At 37.3% G+C, this 25,700-nt stretch overlaps 1 protein-coding gene across 8 annotated transcripts in view; it reads right to left on the bottom strand.

The window, feature by feature from the left end:
• Window positions 1–9,007: 9,007 nt before the first annotated feature.
• Window positions 9,008–25,700, bottom strand: part of gigyf2 (GRB10 interacting GYF protein 2) — a 207,024-nt gene continuing 190,331 nt past the window's right edge. For all 8 annotated transcript variants that reach the window (XM_072572842.1, XM_072572845.1, XM_072572847.1 and 5 more), the window contains 5 exons: window positions 22,434–22,642; window positions 21,203–21,357; window positions 19,736–19,920; window positions 14,394–14,541; window positions 9,008–12,533 (listed from right to left, as the gene is read on the bottom strand). In XM_072572842.1, coding sequence (XP_072428943.1) covers window positions 12,466–12,533; window positions 14,394–14,541; window positions 19,736–19,920; window positions 21,203–21,357; window positions 22,434–22,642 — 765 coding nt within the window. In that variant the 3' untranslated portion in view covers window positions 9,008–12,465. The remainder of the gene's footprint in view (window positions 12,534–14,393; window positions 14,542–19,735; window positions 19,921–21,202; window positions 21,358–22,433; window positions 22,643–25,700) is intronic.

The following is a 25,700-nucleotide window of genomic DNA, read 5'->3' as shown; positions in this document are numbered from 1 at the left end:
GGAAGGAGTCACCTCCCTGATGGTATTACTTCAGGGTTTGGGGCGTGTGGGATGGAAGTATAGACTCTATTTCATAGTTGCTCATGAGTTACCTATGTAATCAATAGTCTAAAATTTCCTGAGTATTTTAATTAATTTCATCACAACCATTCAAGTTCTCCAATTTGAGCAGAAAATGCTGGGTGTTCCATGCACAATTTCCTGATTAAGCTAGGGTTTCCGCAAGGTCCCATGCACAATTTCCATCCACACTGAGATGACTACTATCTGGCCAGTGGAAAATTAGGACATTAGGGAAATAACTCCACAGAAGCCAGTATCCTGTCAGCAAGACACCCTTTATTTACACATGCATAGTACTTGAAACTCTGTGCTGTACATCTCTATGACTCTAGCCTGGCTTCCTCAGAGCCAGCTTTCAAAGCAAACAGAACTTCAGACACTCCTGTTTATCTCTTTTTCACACAAAAATGGCGAGTCCTTCCCACACTGATCCAGCTCCTTCAAAGGCAATCAGAACACCTCTGACATTCCTGTTTGTCTTTTTTGTATCCTGTTACCAAGTCACCCTTTATTTACACATGAAGAGTCTTTGACACTGACACAGCTCCTTCAGTGTGATGCAGTAGTCCTTATTTTGCCCAGCACCCATGTCGTATGCGTGCAGGTGTAGGACACAGTGGAGGACACCTTTTTTTCCTGAACTCCTGATGCTCCTGTATCTTTTTTTTTTGCTTTACCCCCACACTACCGCTGAACTGCAATAGTGCTTATTTTTCCCCAGCACCCATGTTGTGTGCAGGTGTGAGACACAGTGGAGGACACTCTTGTCTATATCAAGGAACTCATCCTACGATGTCAACTTGGCTGACAATTAAAACCACTACAATTACCTTGGAAATAACTGACTGTTTAAGATAGCAGAATTGTTAGGAATTATGTTCTTTGAACTTGATGTAGTAAAATTCTTTTCTATTAAACCTTAATCTGGTCACTTCATTCTTTTCACAAATACCTGGGCTTTTGCATTCCAAAACAAAAACAGTACTGACTTCTACCAAAATCCAGTGTTCTTAAATTTGTTTGACCAGAGAGTAAGCTCCAACCAGCATCCTGCCTAGTGCCTAACAAAGAAAATACCTCCACTGTCCACATTACTGCTGTTTTCCTCTCTTTCAGGGACTGTATCTGTCTGTTGTCAAAGTCTTTGGCAACAGTTCAGCTGCCTTTTTCATGTCTCCAGATTTACAAAAGAAATTAGCATTTGGCTTTTAAATCGGGTTTCATCTGGAATTCCATTCCAATGCCAACTGGATCACATGAACTTAATATTGGGCAGAAACTCACATGCCCCCTTCACTCCATGTTACTTTCAAGTAAAAGAGCTTAAATGTAATCATCTTATACAACCTCACATGCATAACCATGTTCAAACCACCCATAATTGAATATGTTGTATTTCATCAGATAATGACAAAAGATCAAACTTTATTTTTTAACAATTTGCTGTTCAATAATTAAAGTCTAATTCCCATGTAACCTTACTAACAAGTATTGTCTAAGTTAATAAAAAACCTCATGTCCAGCCATTGCTGAGAGTCTCCACTTTCAATGTTCCAGTCCACTATTTAGTGTATTGATTGCCGTAGAGTTGTTAATATTTGTTTTAATGGCTAAACGCTATGACTGATGTAACAAGACAGTGGAATTTCTAAAGGTTTGCTGCACAGTCCTGATATACATGTGCCAAAAATGGTCGCAGGCTTGGCTTGTATTCGTGTTAAGACGCTTACTCTGACTTTAAACCAATTGGCTCAAATCTTTACTTAATTTCATAGGATTTCAGTAATTAAAAAATGGACAAATGCTAAGAATTTGCCTCAACAATCCAACTGCCCCATTTGCACTAAAATTGAGGGAGGAAGACAAAAACCCAGAGAGGAAATTGGTCCTGTTTTTCATAGGAATGTAGGAAATAAGATCATCATAGAGGAGGTCATTCAGACCTTCAAGCCCACTCCCCCATTCAATTAAATCATGGCCGATCTTCTATCTCAATGCCAATTTCCAGCACTGTCCCCATATCTATCATCTGAAAAACAATTGATTTTTATGTAACGCTCAGGACTTTAAAAAAAAACTGATCAGTTTTTTTAAAAAAATGTGCTGCAGTGACAACAATGAAACATATGAGGTGCAGTCTCGTGAATACATTCTCGCTATTGAGCTATGTTCAAGCAGTGAATTTTTAAAACTTGACAAATATTCCAGTGGTTACTATATAAGGTGAGAAAACTATACAACCCCTAATACAATGGGTTTGTATAGGTAAGCAAATGAAAGCAGAGGACAACAGGAAGGAGGATGAGAATGAGCTGTTTCCAGGGTAAGAGCTTCTGAAGCTCTTGGATCATTGGTTTTTCAAAGGAAAACAAAGAGCATTGATAGGCAGCATGTGGACCAGCCATGGGGAACAAATGTGGAGTCTAGGAAACACAAACAGACATGGCTGGGAATTAATCACCAAGAAAAATGTCTTCCTGCTGGTGGGGGAAGAATATACAGGAGCGCAACGAGTATGTGGTTAGGTACAGCTTATGATTGTAATCCATCTGAGAATTATTGAAAGACAATCATAGGGATGAGGAACAGTCTTTAGCCTACAAGCCTAATTACAAGTTTAATGAAGTAGAACCTTGTATTTCTTGTATACAAGGACTTGTATTTTTAGCAATAAAATGCATGTTATGAACTAAGCCACACAGACATATGAAGGAACTTAAGTTATTTAGCTGTTGGTATCTGTTCCACCATTTAAGTGGAGCAAATCACCATCATCTTCTCAAATGCAACTTGGGATGGACGATAGCCATCGGCCCAGCCAGTGACACACATATTCCTTGACTGAATCTTATAAAAAGGAAAGCTGACTGTACCTTAACACCATCAAGCCACTTATGCTTCATAATCTTTGATACAATTACTAAATCTAATACTCAGTCTTTTAACATTTCAATTGACCCAACATCCATGTCTTTATGAGCGTTGGATTCAAATTTCCATCAGCCTTTTTGAAAAATATCTTCTGATTTCACTCCTAAATATCTCCATTTTATGATTATGCCTTTTTGCTCTGAAATATCTGTGAGAGAATTTTTTTTCTGCACTTACCTGACAAAGTCCCTTTATCATTTTAAACGCCTTAAGTAGATCTCTAGTTAACTTTTTAAGCTTAAGGACAATAAATCAGCAATGCAATCAATCCTCAATTTAACCTAAATCCTGGTGTCATACTCGTGAATCTGCAATATAGTCACATTCTTTTTTTTCAGATTTTTTGTGTCAAAAAAGAACATAACATCCCATTTTTGAATTACAGCAAGATAAAGACCAGGATCCCATGAGGCATATGTCATATCTTCTACATGTACAATAGATCAGTTTTAATGCTTTATGTTTGATCACTTGATTTAGTTTTATTCCTCCCCAGCTAATGGTTTCTCAGCAGTACAAAAATGCCAGGCTTATCTCTCAGCTAATGGCCTCACACTTCCTCAAAATGAGTTTCAGCTTACAAAGTCCTGGTAATTCATCCAGCCCGTCAGCTTTGCTTTGTAACTTCCAGTTCCTATCTACACAATTTGTTTGTATACAAACTCATCCGAAAACCTGGGTTTAGGAATCGCTCTTCATGTATCTGCATCATTAGCATTTATGGTGGACAGCTGAGGTCCCAGTTCAAAGTGGAAACCCACCAACATGAAAGTCATCTTTATTCTTACTGAATCCCTCTGTTTCCCAAATAATCATTAAAAAATATCAGAAGGTCACCTCCAATTCTCTGTACTAACCTTTGATAATGAGTTTGTGAATAATTACATGGTTAAATATGCAGTCAGAAGATTGACAACGTTGAGATTTCTTCTCACACCAAAGGAATAGAAGGTGCTTTGTAGGTGGGACAAGTCCTATAAGAAGTTCCAGGATTTTGATTCAGTAAGTGAAGGAAAGGCAATATAGCTACAAGTGAGCATGTTATATTGTAGATGGTGCACTGTTGTGGATTTGAGTTGTTGGTGAACATTTAAGCAAGTGGATGAGGACCAGTCAAGAGGGCTGCTTTGCTCTGGATAGCATCAAGCTTAGAGTGTTCCTGGAGTGACACTCATCCTGGCAAGTGGGGGGTATTCCATCACATTGCTGACTTGCGTCATGTAATTAGTGGATAAGCTCTGGGAAGTCAGGAGGTAAGTACACCTAGCCTTTCATCTGCTATTATAAGCACAATCTTTACATGTCTGTTCTAGTGATGTTTCTAGTCATCAGAAACCTCTAGGATGTTGACCGTGAGTGAATTAACAATGGCAATGTCAGAAAATTTCAAGAAAGGATGGCTAGATTCTCTTTTCTTGGAAATGTTATTGCCTGCAAATTGTGTGGAAATGTTACATTTCACTTATCACCCCAATTTTGTTATTAGTCTAATTAAATAATTTAAAGGATTGTTATTGCAATCATAGTCATTGAGAATTGTTTGCGTTGCACCATAAATCAAATTTAGGCTGACTTCAATAATAAGGGATATGATAAATATTGACAATCTACTGCAGAATGTTAGATAGTAAAATTTAGGTTTTAGTTGCAATTTAAAGGGGTAATCCTTTCAATTAACTGGGGATGTGGTTAGTGCAGAAAAGGTAGAACAGAAAAGATAAAGGGCACCACTATTAAGAATGACCATCATGTTCCACCTCCACATCCCACAACACAGCTGCAAAAAGGAACAAAAAGTTAAGATCCTCATAGTTAAAGCAAACCATTTTTGTAATTAAAACTTGACAAGTTGTGCTTTAACACATTGTAGAAAACTACTTATTACATTTTAACAACTTGTAATAATTTGGTAAGAGAATGAACGTAATTAGGGTTGGGGAAATCTTGTAAACTTAATTTAATTTGTGATAGGCATGAGTCAAGTAACAAGTGCAATTAATTTTGTATAAATGTAACTAAATATTGAAACAGACGTAATAAAATTAATCAAAACTTTTGTATCTATTACAGACTCTGATACCATATTCCTTACTCTATCAGAGTCTGCATGTAGAGCTCCATCTAGTGGTGGCTCAGGTCACAAATGTAGTTCAATAGCCACAAGATCTACTATGTCATAACTGACTTCATGATTCTAAGAGGGACATGAGTTATAATGTTGCAGCTTAACCCAGTTGGAGATAAAATAAGGAAATTACTATTTGTTGCTCAACAGAGGATTATGCAGTGCTAAATTTGATTATGGAAAATGACGGACACAACGGTGTATGAGCATTTGGGAAATAATGACAATACTAAGTATTTTTACATTGGTAATAAAATGGGCATTAAGTTAAATGTACTACAGATTAGACAATTTCTTAGTAGATAACTAATTCTTGGAGCTCTTGTGACACAGTTGTAATGTACCTGTCTTTGAGTGAGGAGGATTGGGTTCAGATGCTACCTGCTTTAAGTATGCATAATAATATCTTTGAACAAATTGATTAGAAAATATCCAGATAACTTGCCGTTCAACACTATCCCAAGGAAAGCCACTGGTATGTTTTGAGACAAAGTTAAAGCTATATGAGAACAGCCTTCTTGGAGGGGTGCCCGATTCTGGAGTACAAGTCTTCAGTACTACAGTCAGCATATTGTCTGAGCCCCATGACTTTGCCGTAAAGCATATCTTGACATCATTAAAAGATATTGAATTGGTTGAAGCCTGCCATCTGTAACAGTAGAGATTTCAGGGGAGACAGATGATTCAGCCACTGAGAGCCTTTGGCTGGATACTTTTTTTAAGACCCTGTTTTATGCGCCAATACTGCTGCAGGAACAAAGAGCTGGGCTAGTCTGAAATGAAGGCGTCCAGTGTGGGGCTTGAACCCACGACAATGAGAATGATTCTTATGCTTTATTGACTGAGCTAGCCAGGCCTTAATTCACAGCATGAGGCCAGCATTTATTGCCCATCAGAGGGCAGTTAAGAATCAACCACATTGCTGTGGGTCTGGAGTCATATGTAGCCCAGACAAGGTAAGGATGGCAGTTCCCGCCCCTAAAGGACATTAGGGAACCAGATGGGTTTTTCAGACAATCAGCAATAGAGTCACAGTCATCATGTTAATTGGACTGTTATTTCCAGACTTTTACTGAACTCAAATTCCACCATCTGCAGGATTCGAACCAGTGTCCTCAGAATATTACCTGGGCCTCTAGATCAACAGTCTAGCCACAATATCACTAGGCCATTGTTTGCCCTTGCAATTATTAGAAGCACCGGAAAATAATATGGTAACAACTCAAATAGCTTTACTATGTATCTAATATTTACCATAAAGTAGTTTGATGTCAGAGCAATTTTATCAACTCATGAAGAAAACAGCAATAACTGCAGTGAACCACTCACTTTAAAAACTGCAAGAACTGTGGATACTGTAAAACAGAAACAAAACCAAAAATGGCTGGAAACACTCAGCAGGTCTGGCAGTATCTGTGCAGAGAAATCAGAGTTAATGCTTCGGGTCAGGTAGCCCTACCTCAGAACCATCAATTACCTCAGAAATTTACTCAGAGATTGAATACAAAGACACGACTGAAAAAGTCAACCAAAAATTGACTTTAAAATTAGTCTGCAATACACGTTTAACTCCTTTCATTCCGATGACTGAATAGGATATGCTGAGTTAGCTATGACCTAGACTGACCAACTATGATGCTTAGAAAATACAACTCTATATGCAAACGGTGAGAATCGGAATCTCACAATGTGTTAAAGTGATAAATATGGATTAATTTAAGAGGAAGCTAATCAAGCACTTGAGTGAGAATAGATTGTTACAAATATAGATGTACTTAATACAAATAGTAGAAGGTTCATGTGGAGTATAAACTCGAATGGACTGGGTTAACTGAATGGCCTGTCTCTATATCATATATCCTGTGTTATCATAATTTTCATGTCCACGATAGACATGTCCTATTCATAACTTTAAAGATCAGGTGTACGTAATACAGAATTTTATGGAACATTCCTCTTTAAAAAGTACATTAAAATGCTGCATAAAGCAGCTGCCAATTGTCAAGTGATATCTGTAACTTACATAAATGTTGAATTAAGCACCATAAATAGTGAGTTAAACACAATATTGGGGAAACTCATGTCAGACAACATCTGTGGAGAAAGAAGGTGTTAACATTGAGTCCAGTGTTACCCTTCTTCAGAACAGGCTAGTATCCACCAGTATTTTGCCTTCACATTATACAAAGTTTTGGGGTAAGTTCATGATGAAAACTCAAAATAGCTTTGACTTAGTACATCAATAGAGACACTCCATCCATGGTCAGTCAATTATGAAATTTCTGGAGACATACAAAACTTAAAATGTATGGACTCCAAGACTCAGAAAAAGCTATACAAACACTTCCATCTGCAAACAAAACAAGATAGATATCATCCATGCCTTAAAACTGGGAGACTACAACATTGAGGTCTAAGTCTGTTCATTTTAAAAGACCACCAGTACACAAGACTGTCTTGATAACAAGTGAAAGCAAATCACAGTTGCTGAAAAACCAGAGGGAAGACTACAATAATCCTGATATACAACTCCACCTAGACTACCCTTGCTCAGAGAAAACAGCTTCAATTGGCCTGCAATTCTCATCCAACTTGAATCTAATTTTATTATAAACAAATCCTCTGTACATAACTTGTAAAAATGCACAATCCTCGAACTGCCTTGTTCATCGTATATCAGTGATGAGATTGATGATGCATTAGAATTTCACAGTGAACAAATAACTTTTGTTATTTAACCATAAAGTCGCCATAATCCCAGGCTATCCTTTGATTAGAGAGACAGAGGACTGGTGGTGATTTAAACCAGAAGGTCGCCATGCCTCAATGGTGTGTGTGTGTGTGTGTGTGTGTGTGTGTGTGTGTGTGCACGCACGCACGCGGTTGAGAATAAAAGCCCTTTGTGGTAATCTCTGTTGGTATGGAAATTGAACCCATGCTGTTGCTATCACTCTGCACCCCCAACTCAGTCATTGAGAAAATTGGGCTCAAAAGTCTTCTACTCTGCCCGCTGGGGTTTGGGAAGTAGTGAGAAATGTGGCTACTTAATTCATTTAGTTGCACCCTCTGATGCATGACAATTCACTTCAACTCCAGTATTTTCCAGATCTTTGGGTCTTTTAGGGAGAAGTCAAGCTTGGTTCAAGTTTCTATAAGATGTGGTAGAAAAGCATGGAACAGATTTTGAATTGGATGATCATAATGAATATTCAATGAATAGCAAAGCAGGCTTGAGTGACTGAATGGAATACTCTGCTCCTATGTTCGGAGGTGAATCATTCTTCTGATGATATTGGGGGGAAAAAAAACATGCCTCCCAGCAGAGACTTAGAAATGGATTTCTCATTGATTAATTCTTCCACCTTCCCAGAGATTTCTCTCTGGAGAGGAGGAGGAAGAGAGGAGACCTGATCAAGGTGTACAAAATAATGAGGGGAATAGATAGTCAATAGCCAGAGACTTTCCCCCAGGGCAGGTTTGACTGGTACGAGAAGTCATAGTTTGAAGATATTAGGAGGAAGATATAAAGGAGACGTCAGAGGTAGGTTCTTTACGCAGAGTTGTGAATGCATGGAATGCATTGCCAGCGGTGGTGGTGAAAGCAGAGTCATTGGAGACATTTAAGCAACTGCTGGACATGCACCTGGATAGCAATGAGTTGAGGGGTGCGTAGGTTAAGTTACTATATTTTACATTAGGATTAAATCTCGGTACAACATTGTGGACCAAAGGGCCTGTTCTGTGCTGTTCTATGTTCAAATTCTTTTCAGGAATGTATTATGCAGGAGATAGTTAAAGGAAACAGGGAAAAAAATGTTTACAAGACAGCAACATCACCACTAAACAATGGACATCAAATGATGTGATGTCAAATTAAAGATCAACATATTGTACTCATAGAAGTCTTTTATTTTTAAAACTTATTTACATTTTAATGAAAATACCAATCTATGATTGTAAATTCATGGAACAAGAGAGCCCAAGGACACAGGGAGGAAACAAAAATCTCTAGCTTTCTTTACACACAGCTTGGCTTGGGAAAAAAAGGGCTCTCTCTTACACGGTGAGACTGTTTCAAAGTCTCATCTACTATATACCATTCCCTCCAACTTGCATAGCAGCTGTATAAAAAACTCAATCCCAACTACTATTACTGGGTCAAAGGAATTACAACTATGTACAACTCAATTTAACTGTACATATCTGAAAAACAAGTCTATGTTCATTGAGACAATATGCCTTTGGCATAATGTATACCTTAGAGGTAAACTGAAATCTGAAAATGCAAACCACTAAAATATTTGATGGTTTATTTTCAAACAGGTTTGCAATTTGTAATACAGTTAAATCCTGATTTTTTAAAAAATTCAAACTTCTATAAAAAGAAAAAAATGAACTGATAGAAAAAGAAGAGTCAGCAGGAAATCGGTTCGTCTGGTAAAATTCACTGCTGATTGGAGGGGAAACGTCACAATGGATTGGCTGTATTTTTAAGTTTATAAGAAAACATTTGCCTGGATTGGAACAGTATTTACACAGTACCTTTCACACTGAAATGTAACGAAGCACTGAACACAGCAAATTCCTTTTGTAAGTACAATGACTTGTGTTGAACTGGTATTTGTTCTTAAACATTACTATTCAATGTGAAATTCTATGCAAACAAAAAGGAAGGTGTTTGACACATTCAACTAAATAGTAGATATCAGATTTACTTTCATCTGAAGGTGATAGTACAGTAACCTTCAAAATCTGGCAGCAATTAACAATCTTTGAATAATGTACTTGCTTAAGCAATAATGGTTTCAGGAATAAAGGCCTGTGCACATTCAAGAACTTCATTTGAAAGATGAATTTCAAATTAATATAAAAGTATGTGCTGTCATCAGAATCAGAGTGCAGATGTGAGAAAAATGGATAATAAATAAATTACAAAGTTTAAGAGGCGATTATTCAGGTACTAACTTCCAAAGTGACTCTCCTTTGTTCCAAGTGTATCTCTCAGTCCTGGATGCACAATCTACTTGCACTTGAACTACTTCAGAATTTCTACATTCGCTTTCTGTATTTCGTGGAATATACATTTCCTGTCTATCCGTAGTGACTGCAGTTCAATCCAATAAAAAATGCATCGCTATGCCATTAATCTCTTCAAACTGAGGATTCACATCTGAAAATGAGCTTTGAATGAGGGGAAAAATCAGGATGCATCCAACATCTGTAAACATATAAAATTCTTTGCCTTGCACAGTATTATTAATCCAACACTGCAAAAAATTTCTAGATAAATACTTGGACACTGCTGCTGCATGTGGTGTTTAGGTGGCTGCCAGTAATGTAGATATCACAAGAGAGTAGATTGAAAACCTGCATACAAATTTTATTGTACAGAATATTTTTCAATGTTTTCAGATTTCAGTTTTTAAATAAATCATGCATTTAAGGAGATGGAATAGTATGCAATGAGAAGACAATTAGTGCACACTCCAATATAGTGAAACAACTGGTGCCCTTCACTCCATACGGGTATTCTAAACATCATCTCAACATGAGTTCCTCTTACAGTCACTTTATTAACAACCTAAATGACTGTAATCAAGATGGCATTGGCTAATATAGAAAACACAAGTTAAGGACCAATAGGGGCATTTGTGGAGATTTTAATGATGCTTCCTTCACCCCACAAGCTGCAAATATTTGCATCTGCATGGGACAAGTATTCATAAAGTGTACAGGTGCATAAAGCAAGCAAAAGGACCACAGGAAGTGTCATGTGGCGAGCTCCAACTTGTAGTGCCAGAATGATAGTGGTAGTTGAGGGATTTTGGAGGGGTCTGGTTGCTTGAGGGGGGGGGGGGGGGGGGGGGGGGGGGGGAGAAGAGAGAGAGAAAAGAGAGAGAGGAGGGTCTAAACCTTGTGCTGAAGTCCAAATCTCTTTCTCACCAGCACTTATGCTGCCAAATTTACCTATGCCACTGTGGAGCAGTAGGAAAAGGAGGGAGTGCTGCAAGTGTCTTTTTAAACAAAAACAAACCCAAAGTAATTTGAACAGAATTGAAAAACCATTAAAAATATTGGCTTTAGAAAAGTGACATGAAGAAAGCAGTGACAATAAGCAGGATCCACTGCATTTTAATTCCGAATGTACACTAGAGACATGTTCTGTGTATATAACTTGTCAGTCTAATATTTAGCATTATGTTTTTACAGAATCTTATTTTAAAAAAAAGTGATTCAAAACATGTTTCTCAGAAACTAAAAGAGTCCTTCAGTCACCAAAGGGTCAATTACCCAAGTTCCCTTTCAAAGGGAATCTTCTGTACACCTAAATACAGTAAATAAGTTGCAAATTCAATGTTGCACTATAACTGGTGGCATACAGTACTGCAGCATTTTTTTTCCATAGCCATCTTTATGTTGTAAAACAAACTTTGATTAGACCAAGATACTGTAAAAGATTTGATTTTCAACAATTTTAAAATATAACCTGAACAAGAAGTGGGTACAGCCCTTTTAAGAGAAAAAGCTTCTTCCTGGGCAATGGCCTGCACATGCATGTTGAACAGTATCAAACTGAAATTTTTAAAGTGTCTCTAGTTACACATTGCAGCCTTCATGCAGCAACTGTATAACAAAGAATATCGTGATTTCTGAATTTCGGGAAATATTTTAACTAACACTTTGTTTATAACTGCATATTTTATGACAGCTATAGTGTATTGAATATCGCAAATATATTAATTTCAAAAGACTGTACAAGGCCAAAAACATAGTCTAAAATCTCTTTAAAATGGGCTAGACAGAATAGGTGTTATTCTTACAGAAACATATTGGATATCCTTAAAATATCCAAACCACTTTTAATACACCTCAGTACTAAAGCAAGCACTTCAACATGTGTATTATAGAATTAGCTTATAAATACATTACTGACACGATTGTTCTGTAATGTTCAAAGAATGGATGTTAACGTGACCAACATTGAATAGACCAGTTAATCATGTATTCTGAATAAAATCCAATAATAGTGATAAGGAAACAGGTTTCTATATAACAAAGGGTACTATGTTTAACTGCACCATTAATATTACACAGCGGAAAACGTGATTCAATGCTTGAAAACATGCAGGTTGGTGCAGAGGCTTTTGAAGAGACTGCTCTGTACTTGAAACATGATTGTACTATGTAATGAAGGGCCATGAGAAACAGGTGTGTTGAAGTACAAAGACAGACATGAACTCAAGGTGATAGATTTGTTTTTTTAATTAACTGATATTGGTTGGTGCATTCAGAATTCATGATTAACAACTCATTTTTTTTTAAATAAATCAAGCATTTCCTTATGTTCAGTAGTCATCAAGTGTCTCAATTTCTCCCATGTTCAGACGCTCAGATGAAGCATTTACAGAAAAACCTATGGAGAGTGGGGAAAAAAGAAGAAAAAAAAAATGATTTCTGTTGACATGAGCATCAAACTAGAAAATAGTTTCTGGCACGTCACTTTTTTGCCATTATGCATAGTACGTTGATATTTGAACTATACCCAAGCTAACTCAGTAATCATAGCAAGCCATTCTTAGGCAATTTTAATAAAGATAACACCCAGCAGTACTCTATGATATCTGAAATGTTTTGTGTGTTACCTGCAGCAACAGTTAAATCCCAGAAAAAAAGTTTAATTTAAATTCTTCATCTGTAGTGAGAAAACAATATCATGCTTTTAAAAAAACATACCTAGCATGTCTAATCTGACACTAAACACATGGTCAAAAATTAATAGAAACATTTTCCGTGTACAGCATATTGCAAATTTAAACAAGACATTATCATTACTGGATTTATATCTTTTAATTCTCCAGATTTATTTTGAAGTCAGAATTGGAATTCATTCTTAAAGGTCTCAATACATGATATTAAATGCATCTTCATACATGCATGAATTTCTTAATAAGTATGCATCTTTGCAATAACCAATCCAAAGCAGCTAGTTTAAAGTGTATACCTGCTTATTTAATGTCTATTGCAGTAATTGCAAATAAGCATCCACCAAACTACAGACTTCATATAATGCAAGTCAAAATGATAAGTGTTAAGGAAAACTATGAGAAAGATCTATTTAATATTTCAGATCCACAATGCTGCCAAAGTGAATATCATTAACGAGTTATTTATCCCCAATGGGAAACGCATAAGAGTTGTGCTTTCCGTCTGGAATAAAAGTGGGAAGAATGAATTTGGCCAACCTGCTAAAAAGGGCTAAATCCGATAGTGCAGAAGTGATTAATGTATCAAATCTAAAGAGGCTGAAAAACAAACGGAATAATGATAACAGGACATTTATCTTAAAACTGGTCTATTCAATTACATTCTAATTTCTTATTTTGGATAAACCAGGTGTTGGACAGATGCGAGGTCCCAGACCAAGCTATTATAAACTTTAAAAGGAGTTAGTCTGCTCTGTATGAGCACTGCACTCATCCAACAAAGACAGTTCACATATTCAACAATACTTTGATATAGGTTAACGATTGAATAATTATGTTTTTAGATTAGATTAGACGTTAACTCAGCTTAAACCACGCAATGGAAACAGAAAGCTGATGAGTTTTATTTGTGGAGTCAGAAATGGTGACTCGCCCTGTCAGGCGAGAGGATCATCTGAAATATAGAAAAATTGACCCTAGGCACTAGCCTTTATTCTACCTTTCCAGCTTCTATTCATGACCTGGTCTAAATCAGTTGTTATGGAACATGGATGACTTCAGTACATGCTGCATGTTAATAAGTTTTCTGTGCAATTATAAAGTACTGTGTAGAGACTGAAGCTGATACCTAGATAATCAAGAATAGATTTGTGCTTGTATTAACAATAGTATTAATCAGTTCACTTAGTTGAGCTTCTGTCCTATTTATTATTTAAATATAGTTATGAACCTCACATCTTATCACCTAAAATGCCAATGCATTCAAGCTAAAGTTAATTGGTCAATCAAAAATGTGTTTTTGACAATCAGAATGAAATTATAAAAACTCTGCTGCGTTTGTTGTTTTTCTTGCTTTCAAAATGGTGCAAAGAAGCAAACTTCAGCAGAGAAGCAGTCGCATCAGCGACTGTAATACCAAGTAATACCAATTAGCCACAACCAGCTGAGATTCAAGATTTAGTGCAGTATTCTGCTCACATTTAGATCTCACCAAAATGTTTTACAACCAATGAGCATAATATTATCTGTGAACTCAAATTCTAGCATTGCTTTGAAAAGTGCATACTAACCTAAAATGCTGGGATCAGCACGTATCATCTTCTGTTTTTTTTTCTTTTTCCCAGACTGCACAGATTCAAAATTAGACTGTTGATTTCTGCTGTGATTTGATGGATAGATAGGCTGTAGGCCTGTATGACTCACCGTCCATGCTGAATCCTGAAGCATTTTGAAAAAAACATGCCGGCACATTAAACAATGTTTAAATTACACACATTCAAAATGCCAATTTTGGTGGTCATCAGCAATAACCCTTTTGATCTTAGATTTTATCCCTTTTGAAACAATCTAATGTGCAATTTTTGTATATGTTTTGTAAACAACCTGCTATTTCATTTTATTTCTTTCCGTAGAAATGAAAAAGTGGAAAGTTACAGGATTAATGGTACTGAATATTGTTTGTTTAAATCAAATATTGCCAAAATAAATCACATTATGCTGTCACGTCATAAAACTCTAAAATTGTGAAATTACATTTGCAACTAGTGTGGTATGTTAATTTTACAAACGATTTATTTTGCACGATAAGCATTAAGATTCTGAGAAGTTGCTATCATGAAAACTTAATTTTGAAATGCAACTTGAACTCAATTATAAGAAACAACAACAAACTTCTATTCATACAGCATTTTTCAAATCATGGGGACATCCCAAAGCATTTTAAAGCAAATGAAGTACTTTTGAAGTGCAGGTACTTTCAAAATAAAGGAACAGCAGTTAATTTGAACACAGCGAGTTCCAAAAATAGCAGTAATGATTCTGGAGCAAGTGGGAGCCAAGGTAGTTAGCAATGATAGAAGAGCTGGTAAAAGGAGTTATATGCAGAATATGACACAAATATAACGAATAAAAGATATTTGAGTAGGTTGAAATAGTAGTATAATTGTAGGATCCAAAGGCCAGACAAAAGCTTCACTGGCAAATGGACTAAGACATAGACAGAAGCACACAGCATTCATGAATTGGAAAGACGTGGCTTAACCAAGAACCAAGGTAAATGAGTGAGCAAAGGGGTGATTGGAGACTGGACAGCGTGATTAAGACATGGATAGAGTAATGGGTAACCTCAAGTGAACAGAAAGTAAAACATGGAATAGCAGCAAGAGGTATGCTGAAGCAACAAGTGCATGAATGAGGGTTTTGGCAGCAGTTTAACTGAGTCAGGGAAGAATTTGAACAACATGACAAATGTGCAAATAGTTGGTCTTAGTGATTGCATGAATAAGGTTGTAAGTTCATTTCAGGGTCAAATGTGACAAGTTCTGAACAGACTAACTTAAGTCCAGACTGTTATCTGGGAGAGGGATAAACTGAGCAGTTAGATACCAAAGTTTGGAGCAGGTCCAAAAGTAATGACTTCAATCTTACCAATATTTTATTGGGGAAAATATTTTCCCAAATAGTAGTGAAATAATTTAGAAGGACTCCAGTTTGCAGCAGGGTCAGCAAGGAACAATGAAAACAACAGGGAAGCCAATGGAACTTACTGAATAAGGCTAGATGCAAGAATGTGAGGATAGGAATATGCCATTGTTGGAGCCTCTGATTACAATAGGTTTGACAGAAGTTTCACCAAAGTTGGTCAACTGAGAAGAGCTGAAGGAGTGAAAGATCAAATATATGAACTGCCAATGGTACACAGTCTGTTCTGCTAAATGTGTTTCTTCAATGTGAATTGGCTTTAATGCAATTGAAGAATTTAGACTGTTATTTGTAGAACATAAACTTTCCTTATGTGTTGGCTGTAATGTAATTCCAATCCCATTAGTTTAAATGGTGCAGTTATTGTGCGATTTTCTTATAACAAGATTGCATGAGAACAGAATTATTGCATTATATCAAAGACAACTGTATTCAGGAAGTATAACACAGTCAGAAAATGTCATTTGTGAAAAAGACAGAAGGAATAAAAGAGGAGTTGAAAAGTACAGATGATATGCCAAGATTCCAAAAGTGGCCTAACCAATGTCCTGTTCAGCCGCAACATGACCTCCCAACTCCTGTACTCAATACTCTGACCAATAAAGGCAAGTATACCAAACACTTTCTTCACTATCCTATCGACCTGCGACTCCACTTTCAAGGAGCTATGAACCTGCACTCCAAGGTCTCTTTGTTCAGCAACACTCCCCAGGACCTTACCATTAAGTGTACAAATCCTGTAAAGATTTGCTTTCCCAAAATGCAACACCTCGCAATTATCTGAATTAAGCTCCATCTGCCACTTCTCAGCCCATTGGCCCATCTGATCAAGATTCCGCTGTTGTCCGAGGTAACCTTCTTCACTGTCCACTACACCGTCAATTTTGGTGTCATCTGCAAACTTACTAACTATACCTCTTCTGCTTGCTTCCAAATCATTTATATAAATGACGAAAAGTAGTGGACCCAGCACCAAGCCTTGTGGCACTCCATTGGTCTCAGGCTTCCAATATGAAAAACAACCCTCCACCACCACCCTCTGTCTTCTACCTGTGAGCAAGTTCTGTATCCAAATGGCTAGTTCTCCGTGTATTCCGTGAGATCTAACCTTACTAACCAGTCTCCCATGGGGAACCTTATCGAACGCCTTACTGAAGTCCAGATAGATCACATCCACCACTCTGCCCTCATTAACCCTCTCTGTTACTTCTTCAAAAGACTCAATCAAGCTTGTGAGAAATGATTTCCCACACACAAAGCCATTTTGACTATATCTAATTAGCCCTTGCCTTTCCATGTACATCCTATCCCTCAGGATGCCCCACCCAAAGTTTCAAACGCATACAGGCAAGTGTATCAAATGTAGCCCTTTATAATTTCTTTCTCTTGTTACAAGCTGAATTTTGTTAACACATTGTTGACCCTTCTGGTTACTGTTATCTTTCTTCAAATTTCTGCATTCCAATTGCCATTTTTGTTGTCAAATGTGTGTGTTCCAGTGTGACACCTTCCTCTAATCCTCACTCTTTCTTTGATGTATACATTTGAATTACCATTAAATGTGAAAGACAAAAACAATCGTTATTTTAAACTTCTCAATATACCTGACCTACGATATTTTGTTGGGCTTCTCCAATTCTCTAAACGGCACTGTGTCGTCAGCATACTAGCATTGATGTTCTCGCCTCCATTTTTAACACCTAATTCTATGAATATAGGCAGAATCTGATATACAAACATCGGATGTATGAATGCTCATATCGACAAACTACGTTAATATTAAAGATGTTACATGTGAATATTTTCCCATAATTACAAAATGCTATATTTTATTGTGCAGTGTTGTGCCCCACATTGCGTACAAACCAATTTACGAATGGAACCCATTCATAACAAGCGGTCCCTGGGTTGTGTGTATAGACTGAGTAACCTTGGCAACAGTGCAGTATTGTATCTCTTTACATAAAACAGGTCTGAATCTTTCTTCTAGTCTAATACTTGCTATTTGGACCCATCATTGGCTGTGGATAAATCCCTCATGTTTATCATCAACAGAACATTTCAACATATTTAACAACTTTTGGTATCAAACATGATCAAATGCTTTATCATAACCTATGAAGCACAATATAAATATTCTTGTTTGCTTGCATTCATTTAATAAAGACTGCTCTCAGATTAAATATTCCCTCACTTGTTCTTTCTCTAAACCCAGACTTTGTTTCTCCAATCTCTACGTCAAATATGTCGTGTGTTAACCAACAGATGCTTAAAATTTAGACTTAATCATTAAAGAAAATCCCATTTTAAATTATTTTGCATATGGTGATACTATGTTCAACTAACTGCGTTGCCTATGAACACTGGAGGTTGGCAAACATGGTGCCACTGTTTAAGAAGGGTGGTAAAGACGAGCCAGGGAACTATAGACTGGTGAGCCTGACCTCAGTGGTGGGCAAGTTGTTGGAGGGAATCCTGAGGGTCAGGATGTACATGTATTTGGAAAGGCAAGGACTGATTCAGGATAGTCAACGTGGCTTCGTGCGTGGGAAATCATGTCACACAAACTTGATTGAGTTTTTTGAAGAAGTGACAAAAAGGATTGATGAGGGCAGAGCGGTAGATGTAATCTATATGGACTTTAGTAAGGCGTTCGACAAGGTTCCTCATGGGAGACTGATTAGCAAGGTTTGATCTCATGAAATACAGGGAGAACTAGCCATTTGGATACAGAACTGGCTCAAAGGTAGAAGTCAGAGGGTGGTGGCGGAGGGTTGTTTTTCAGACTGGAGGCCTGCGACCAGTGGAGTGCCACAAGGACCAGTGCTGGGCCCTCTACTTTTTGTCATTGACATAAATGATTTGGATGTGAGCATAAGAGGTACAGTTAGCAAGTTTGCAGATGGCACCAAAATTGGAGGTGTAGTGGACAGCGAAGAGGGTTACCTCAGATTACAACAAGATCTGGACCAGTTGGGTCAATGGGCTGAGAAGTGGCAGGTGGAGTTTAATTCAGATAAATGCAAGGTGCTGCATTTTGGGAAAGCAAATCTTAGCAGGACTTAATACACTTAATGGTAAGGTCCTAGGGAGTGTTGCTGAACAAAGAGACCTTGGAGTGCGGGCCCATAGCTCCTTGAAAGTGGAGTCGCAGGTAGATAGGATAGTGAAGGCGGTGTTTGGTATGCTTTCCTTTATTTGTCAGAGCATTGAGTACAGGAGTTGGGAGGTCATGTTGCGGCTGTACAGGACATTGGTTAGGCCACTGTTGGAATATTGCGTGCAATTCTGGTTTCCTTCCTATCGGAAAGATGTTCTGAAACTTGAAAGGGTTCAGAAAAGATTTACAAGGATGTTGCCAGGGTTGAGCATCTGAGCTACAGGGAGAGGCTGTACAGGCTGGGGCTGTTTTCCCTGGAGCATCGGAGGCTGTGGGGTGAGCTTATCGAAGTTTTCAAAATTATGCGGGGCATGGATAGGATAAATAGACAAAGTCTTTTCCCTGGGGTTGGGGAATCCAGAACTAAAGGGCACAGGTTAAGGGTGAGAGGGGAAAGAGATAAAAGAGACCTAAGGGGCAACTTTTTCACGCAGAGGTTGTTACGTGTATGGAATGAGCTGCCAGAGGATGTGGTGGAGGCTGGTACAATTGCAACATTTAAGAGGCATTTGGATGGTTATATGAATAGGAAGTATTTGGAGGGATATGGGCCGGGTGCTGGCAGGTGGGACTAGATTGGGTTGGGATATCTGGTCAGCATGGATGGGTTGGACCGAAGGGTCTGTTTCCATGCTGTACATTTCTATGACTCTATACCATATCATGAAGTCCTAAGTATTTAGATAACTGATTAACCATCACTGAAAAGTAATGACTTCTATGTAGACATATTAAACCATACCATTTAAATGCAGTATGTTGTAAACCAACCTGTTGCTGCCGTACTGGCTGCTGTTGCGGTTGGCGTTGTTGGTTGGCTTTCTGTTTGGCACGTCGGTCTAGGAACTGCTTTGCAAAGTCTTTTGTTTCTGGCGTGTCACCAAGGTAAGCTCGGACATAATCATGGACTTCATAAGGAGAGTCAACTTCTTTCAAAAATGAGACAAACGTAGGGACTGTAGAAGAATAAACATGAAAATTAAGTTGATCTTTGGAATAAAATGAGATGCACTCAGTACACACACCATAACATCAACAATCCCATCTCAAAATCCTAAAAAGACTTTTATTCTCCCTTCATTTATCTTTTAGTGGTAGAGGAAGAGACTCTGAACCTTTACTTTCACACATGGATTTCTACACCATCCCCTAGAAATATATTCAGTAGTAGAATTGTTTTATGCAGATGCAAAAGTAAAGTTGATGTTGAAAAATACTGGCATGTAACTACGCTGGATTTTGACATTTTGCCTCATATTTTGAAAACATTAGAACAAATTTGAAAATAGTCAGAATTAAAGGAACAGAAATTAGATTGGGTAGTGCAGAACATGCTAAAAAATAAAAGTTAGCTGTCAATGTTTTTCAGATAGCACTCAAATTACAAAGAAATCCACATGTATATCACAGAAGAACTGGGTGTTGATTGCTTGGCAAGGTGTCACCGATTCATCAAGACCATACCATGAAGAATGCAACAATTAACTCCAATCTTTTGTTTACATTCAAACCAAGATAGAAGAATGACAAGGTACTGCCCTGGGGAACACCTCAGGAAAAAAATTATTGCCAAAACTTTTGTATAGTTGAAAGGGATTCAAATATGTTCTTTACTTTTGCAAACATGAGTGTAATTTCTCGCAAGCAGAACTCAATCGCATTGCAAGTGTGGTTTAAAATGGCTGTTACCATAATTCTTAGTAAAGTTGGGATAGCTTAACAAGTGTTGTCCATTTGCAAAGTACATTTTCACCACTGTTGCAGTGGCTTTCAGGCATCAAGACAGTGCTCGCAGTCCTTGAAGTTGGTTCAGCATGGAGCTGCTGAACAGCAAGGCATGGTGCAGTGCACAAATTAAAATTTAAAATTTCTTATTCAGTCAGACAGGGGTAAGTAAAAACAGAACTTAAAATGCTGATGATTGATGCACTGAACTAGCAGTGATTATTGTCCACTTGGGACAATAATGCACCCTTCATCTACTTCATAGGGAGAGGGGGAGTGGTCATGTTTATTTTGCAAAGCTATTGTGAATTCTTCTAGAATACACCTATGACTGAAATAAGGAGGAATTTCTTCGATCAGAGCTCTCAATCACTATTCCCTCTAATATTCTTTATGGTTGCGTGCACCTCCAGAGTCTATGCATGGCAGCGACTTCCAGAAACCAAACTCAATGTCATGATTGGCAATTATTGTTGAAAGAACAAAAATGTAACTCTGCAAACTGATTCCTACCATCCAAATTATTGGCTGTGTTGAGAACGTGCAACATCTGTTCACACCATAAGGTAAATCCATCTTGTGATTTGTTCACACCCTGAAACAACTTCATTAGCTTTTCCTCCTCTTCGGCCTTTTTATTTGCTTTGTTCTGAACTCCATGTGACTTTCTGAAAGAGCACCAAATTATCTTGCATTACATCCTGCATGAAAGAATCACATTTCATAGCAAAAGTATAAAACAGATCAGATTCAAACATGAACTGTGCTTTTTCTTCAGGGAGTGGAGATGTGCTGTAACTTCAAATGGAAGGTTGGATATGCTATTACATGTGCCAGTTCCATGCAAGTTACAGTAGCTGAGATTTTACAATTCCAGTAATAGTTGGGTACAGAAAATATAAAAAAAATCAAACTTTACTCAGGCTGGGGAGAGGGTAGGGCAGTAAGTAATCTAGGAACTTCAGAAAAGTTTGAATTGTTGAGCTTCCACAGGACAGCAGCATAACTCAGAAAAGCAAATCAGTAGCCCATTCTAAAAGATGATGCAAAACAATTGCAAATTACAAAGCACATATCATCATCAATTACCCAAAAGCTTAATTACCAGTGATTCTAGTCTAAATGTTACAACCCAAATTTGTACTTTACATTGACCAAAACTGATGAGATTGATCAATAAAAGAGCAGTTAAATACAAAATTACAGTCACAATGTCATGATCAACAAAGTAGACACATTTTCATAGAGATTGAACAAGAGCCCATGAAAAATACAGTTAAATAACTGATGTTTCTGGGTACCTTTTTTAAAAAAAACTGCAATATTAGAACAACATTGATTGTTGACAATGGCAAATATAGCACCAGAGAAGTTAAAGTATGAATACTGCAAGAATAAAGGACTCATTAGAATCTTCGACTATCAAGTACAGAACTTTACTGAATGCTTATTCAAAGCTTTTAGAATTAAGCAATCTCTTGGATTTGGGCAAATCATGAGTGTGCATGTTTATTGTTATCGTAACTGCTGAATTACATTGAATGTTCAACTAAACAAAACACCAGCCCAAAAGGCTACCCTTATTCAGTCACACCCACAGACACCCCTTTCTCCACAAAATCTTGCGAAAACTTTCCATTTTTGTACAAGGTCGAATGCCAACTCTATTTAGTGAAATAATTATTTCTAGTATTTGAATGATATTACAGTACGATATCAAGTATATCAGGACTTTTCCTCTTACCCAGGGTTAGAATTGTTCTTGTTACTTTTGGAGAGCTGGTTTCTTGCTGGAGGACCAACTTCTTTCACAGCCTCATCCCAGAAGCCCACATTTGTGTTCTTGTGGTCTGGAGCACCCCATACACTGCTAATGTCTGTTCCCCACTGGTTGGCAGGACTGGCATTTACTGAACCCCATACAGAAGTAGTGCTAACTGGTAAACTGGAATGCTAAATGAAAGAAAGACAGCGAATAACAGATCTGCTCTTTTCAATATGGAAGACTTTAAAAAACTTATACTGCAAAATACTACACCCATTAAAGTTTCCACATTAACTGAAAAAGCAGGGGGGACAGAGGGAAAGAGCAGAGGAGGAGGGAGGGCGAGAAAGCAGTGAGAGGGGAGGGTGAGAAAGCAGAGAGAGGGGAGATGGGAGGGCGAGGAAGCTGGGAATCAAGTCTTACAGCTGCACTTGTGATTGATTAACAGCAAGAAATACACAAATTAACAACTCTTTTTTTGGACAACTATTATACAGGATCTAAAATTTTTGAAAAGCTTGCATAATTCACCCTTCAACCATTAAATATTATTTCATAATGGAGGCATAATGAAATCTTATAAACATTAATATCATAACACATGGACAATCACATAAATAGAAAGAAAGAAAAGTACAATGCCAGCAACTTTACCAGGAACAACAGAATCCAGGCTAATGATTTAATACAGTTGAACAGTTTCTACCCAGGGAATGTGCATCAGTCAGCTATTTCAACATAATTGCTTTAAATGAGCTCTCATTCTTTTTATGCAAGTTGCAAGCACTAAATCTATTTGATTATGGAAAATACTACTTCAATGGATTGAAATGATATACATAGAGGAAGATGTACACAGAAGGTAACTTTAGGGAAAAAAGTAATTGCAATTCAATTGATCATGCTTAGACTTAACTGCTATCGCTAATACCAGTGATCATTCAAATTTACTCAGTACTTTTTCATTTATTAACAGACAAATATTAACTGTACAAAAACTGGAATTCGATCAAATAAAACACTAATGCATATTAATGTTTTAATCTATCAAAAGAAACTGATAGAAGTTTAAAAAAGTCACATATTGTAGTCATTTATTAGGATTTCTCCATAATACGTTAGCAGCTGATTACAGTCGAAGCAATACATTTTAAATATTATAATCTTTTGATATAAAATGTTTAATTCCACTGAGCTGCTACTCTACAATTCTAAGAATCACGCTCAATACTTTTGTGTGAAAGGTTATTGTTCTGAAACATGAACCCACTATAGATCCTGCTTGAAATGCCTTCCAGTATTTTCTATTTTTATATCAGATTTCCAGCAGCAGTATTTAGTTATTCCACAATAACTGAACTGATTTATTAAAAATGAGCCATTAGAGCTGGAGACATATCTGAGGAATGTAATAGTCAAAAACTAACTGGTCATGCAGCTAATACTGGATGACAAAATAACCTTTGCTCTTTGATAAGGCAAAAGACAACAGTTGAAAAGCTGATCAAAATCAACATGGTTTTACAAGAGGGAAATTTTATTTGACAAATTCATTATCATTTTAAAGCATGTTAATTAACAGAATAGATAAAGCAGGATCAGTAGATGTTGTATACTTTTATTTCCAATAAAGGTACCACACAAAAGGCTAAGGGGTCCATAAGGAGTATATTAGCATAAAGGACTGATTAAATGACAGGAAGCAGAAGGTTGCCACTTCCAAAATGGCTGTACTCAAAGTGCCACAAAGAACAGTGATGGAGGCCTCAACTATTTACAACTTACATCAATTACTTAGATGAAAAGGCACAGAACGTATCTAAATTTGCTGATGACAAAAATAGTTGAAAAGGTAACCTGTGGGGAGGGTAGAAAATCTGTAAAGTCACAAAAACAGATTAAGTGAGTGGGCAATGACAGATGGATTATAACATGGAGACGTTTGAAGTTAGTCATTTTTGCTGTAACAGCAACAGGAGGGGTGGGGCGGTGTGTGGGTGTTGGATGGGATGCTTATTGGAGGGTCAGTGATGGGCTCGATGGACCAAATAGAACCCCTACAGGTGAAAGCAGGCTATGAGCTCACCATCTCGAACAAATGAGGAGATATCACTTCAGTCAGAAGGTTGTAAAATCTTCAGATTTCTTTTTGGCTGAGGTTCATGGATGCTTCATCACTGAATATATTTGAAGGCTGAGATAGACACATTTTGATCTTTCAGGGAATCAAAGAATATGGTGGGAAAGGGGATCTGAAGCCCAAAATCAGTCATGATCATATTGAATAACGGAATTGGCTCAACAGGACATGATCTACTCTTGCTAGTTCTTGCGTTCGCGTATTCTAAGCCAGGAACTGTAATTATTATTGGGCTAAATAGGGCCAATATGGTATTTATCTTCAATTTCCACTCATGCCCTCGCTGAGCAAATTTCATCCACAAGATCTATCTCCTACAGCTGAGAACTACATTTGCACTGAATGCTCTGCACAGTATTGTCCCTAATTAATATTTTATCTATTGCTAAAGGATTGATTACATTATAAATAATGTACTAACTTCAGGTACTGTTCATAACTACAAAAACAGAAATTGTTGGAAAAACTCGGCAGATCTGGCAGCATCTTTGGAGTGAAATCAGAGTTAACATTTCGGGTCCAGTGACTCTTCTTCAGAATAGTCACTGGACCCAAAACGTTAACTGATTTCTCTCCACAGATGCTGTCAGACTTGAGCTTTTCCAACAATTTCAGCTTGTGTTTGACTTTCTTCATCTGTGGTTCTTTCGGGTTTTTTAAAAATTGTTCATGACTATTCTGAAATAACTATCATCTAATTATTCACCTAATTGATAGAAGAATGCTTGCTTTATCTGGGAATATAGAGAGGGGAGCGTGTTAGGAACGTGGTTTCAAAAGTAAGAACGCCCCTGGGTTTGGGATCATTAAGATCCCAGCACCAGGCTTGTAAGATAGGACCTTTGAAGTGCATTTCAAAGTTAAAGAATTAAGGAAAAAAAATCAGAGAAACTGAGAAGGAAAGGGAAAGACAAGCAGCCCTTCAGATGTTAGATTTATAAACAGAAGCACTACCTTTGGGATTAAACAGGAAGATCTTATAAATAAACAAGCAACAGTGTCAGTTACTTGCAGCACTTAAATAAGAGACAAGTGAGTCAGTAAACATTTCAGGTGAAAGTAATGCAACATGCAGCTGTAACTTTGAATGGATGTTTAAAGCTGAA

Source organism: Chiloscyllium punctatum, chromosome 6 (genome assembly GCF_047496795.1).
Source record: "Chiloscyllium punctatum isolate Juve2018m chromosome 6, sChiPun1.3, whole genome shotgun sequence".
NCBI lineage: Eukaryota > Metazoa > Chordata > Chondrichthyes > Orectolobiformes > Hemiscylliidae > Chiloscyllium > Chiloscyllium punctatum.
This window is presented reverse-complemented; position numbering and strand designations above follow the sequence as displayed.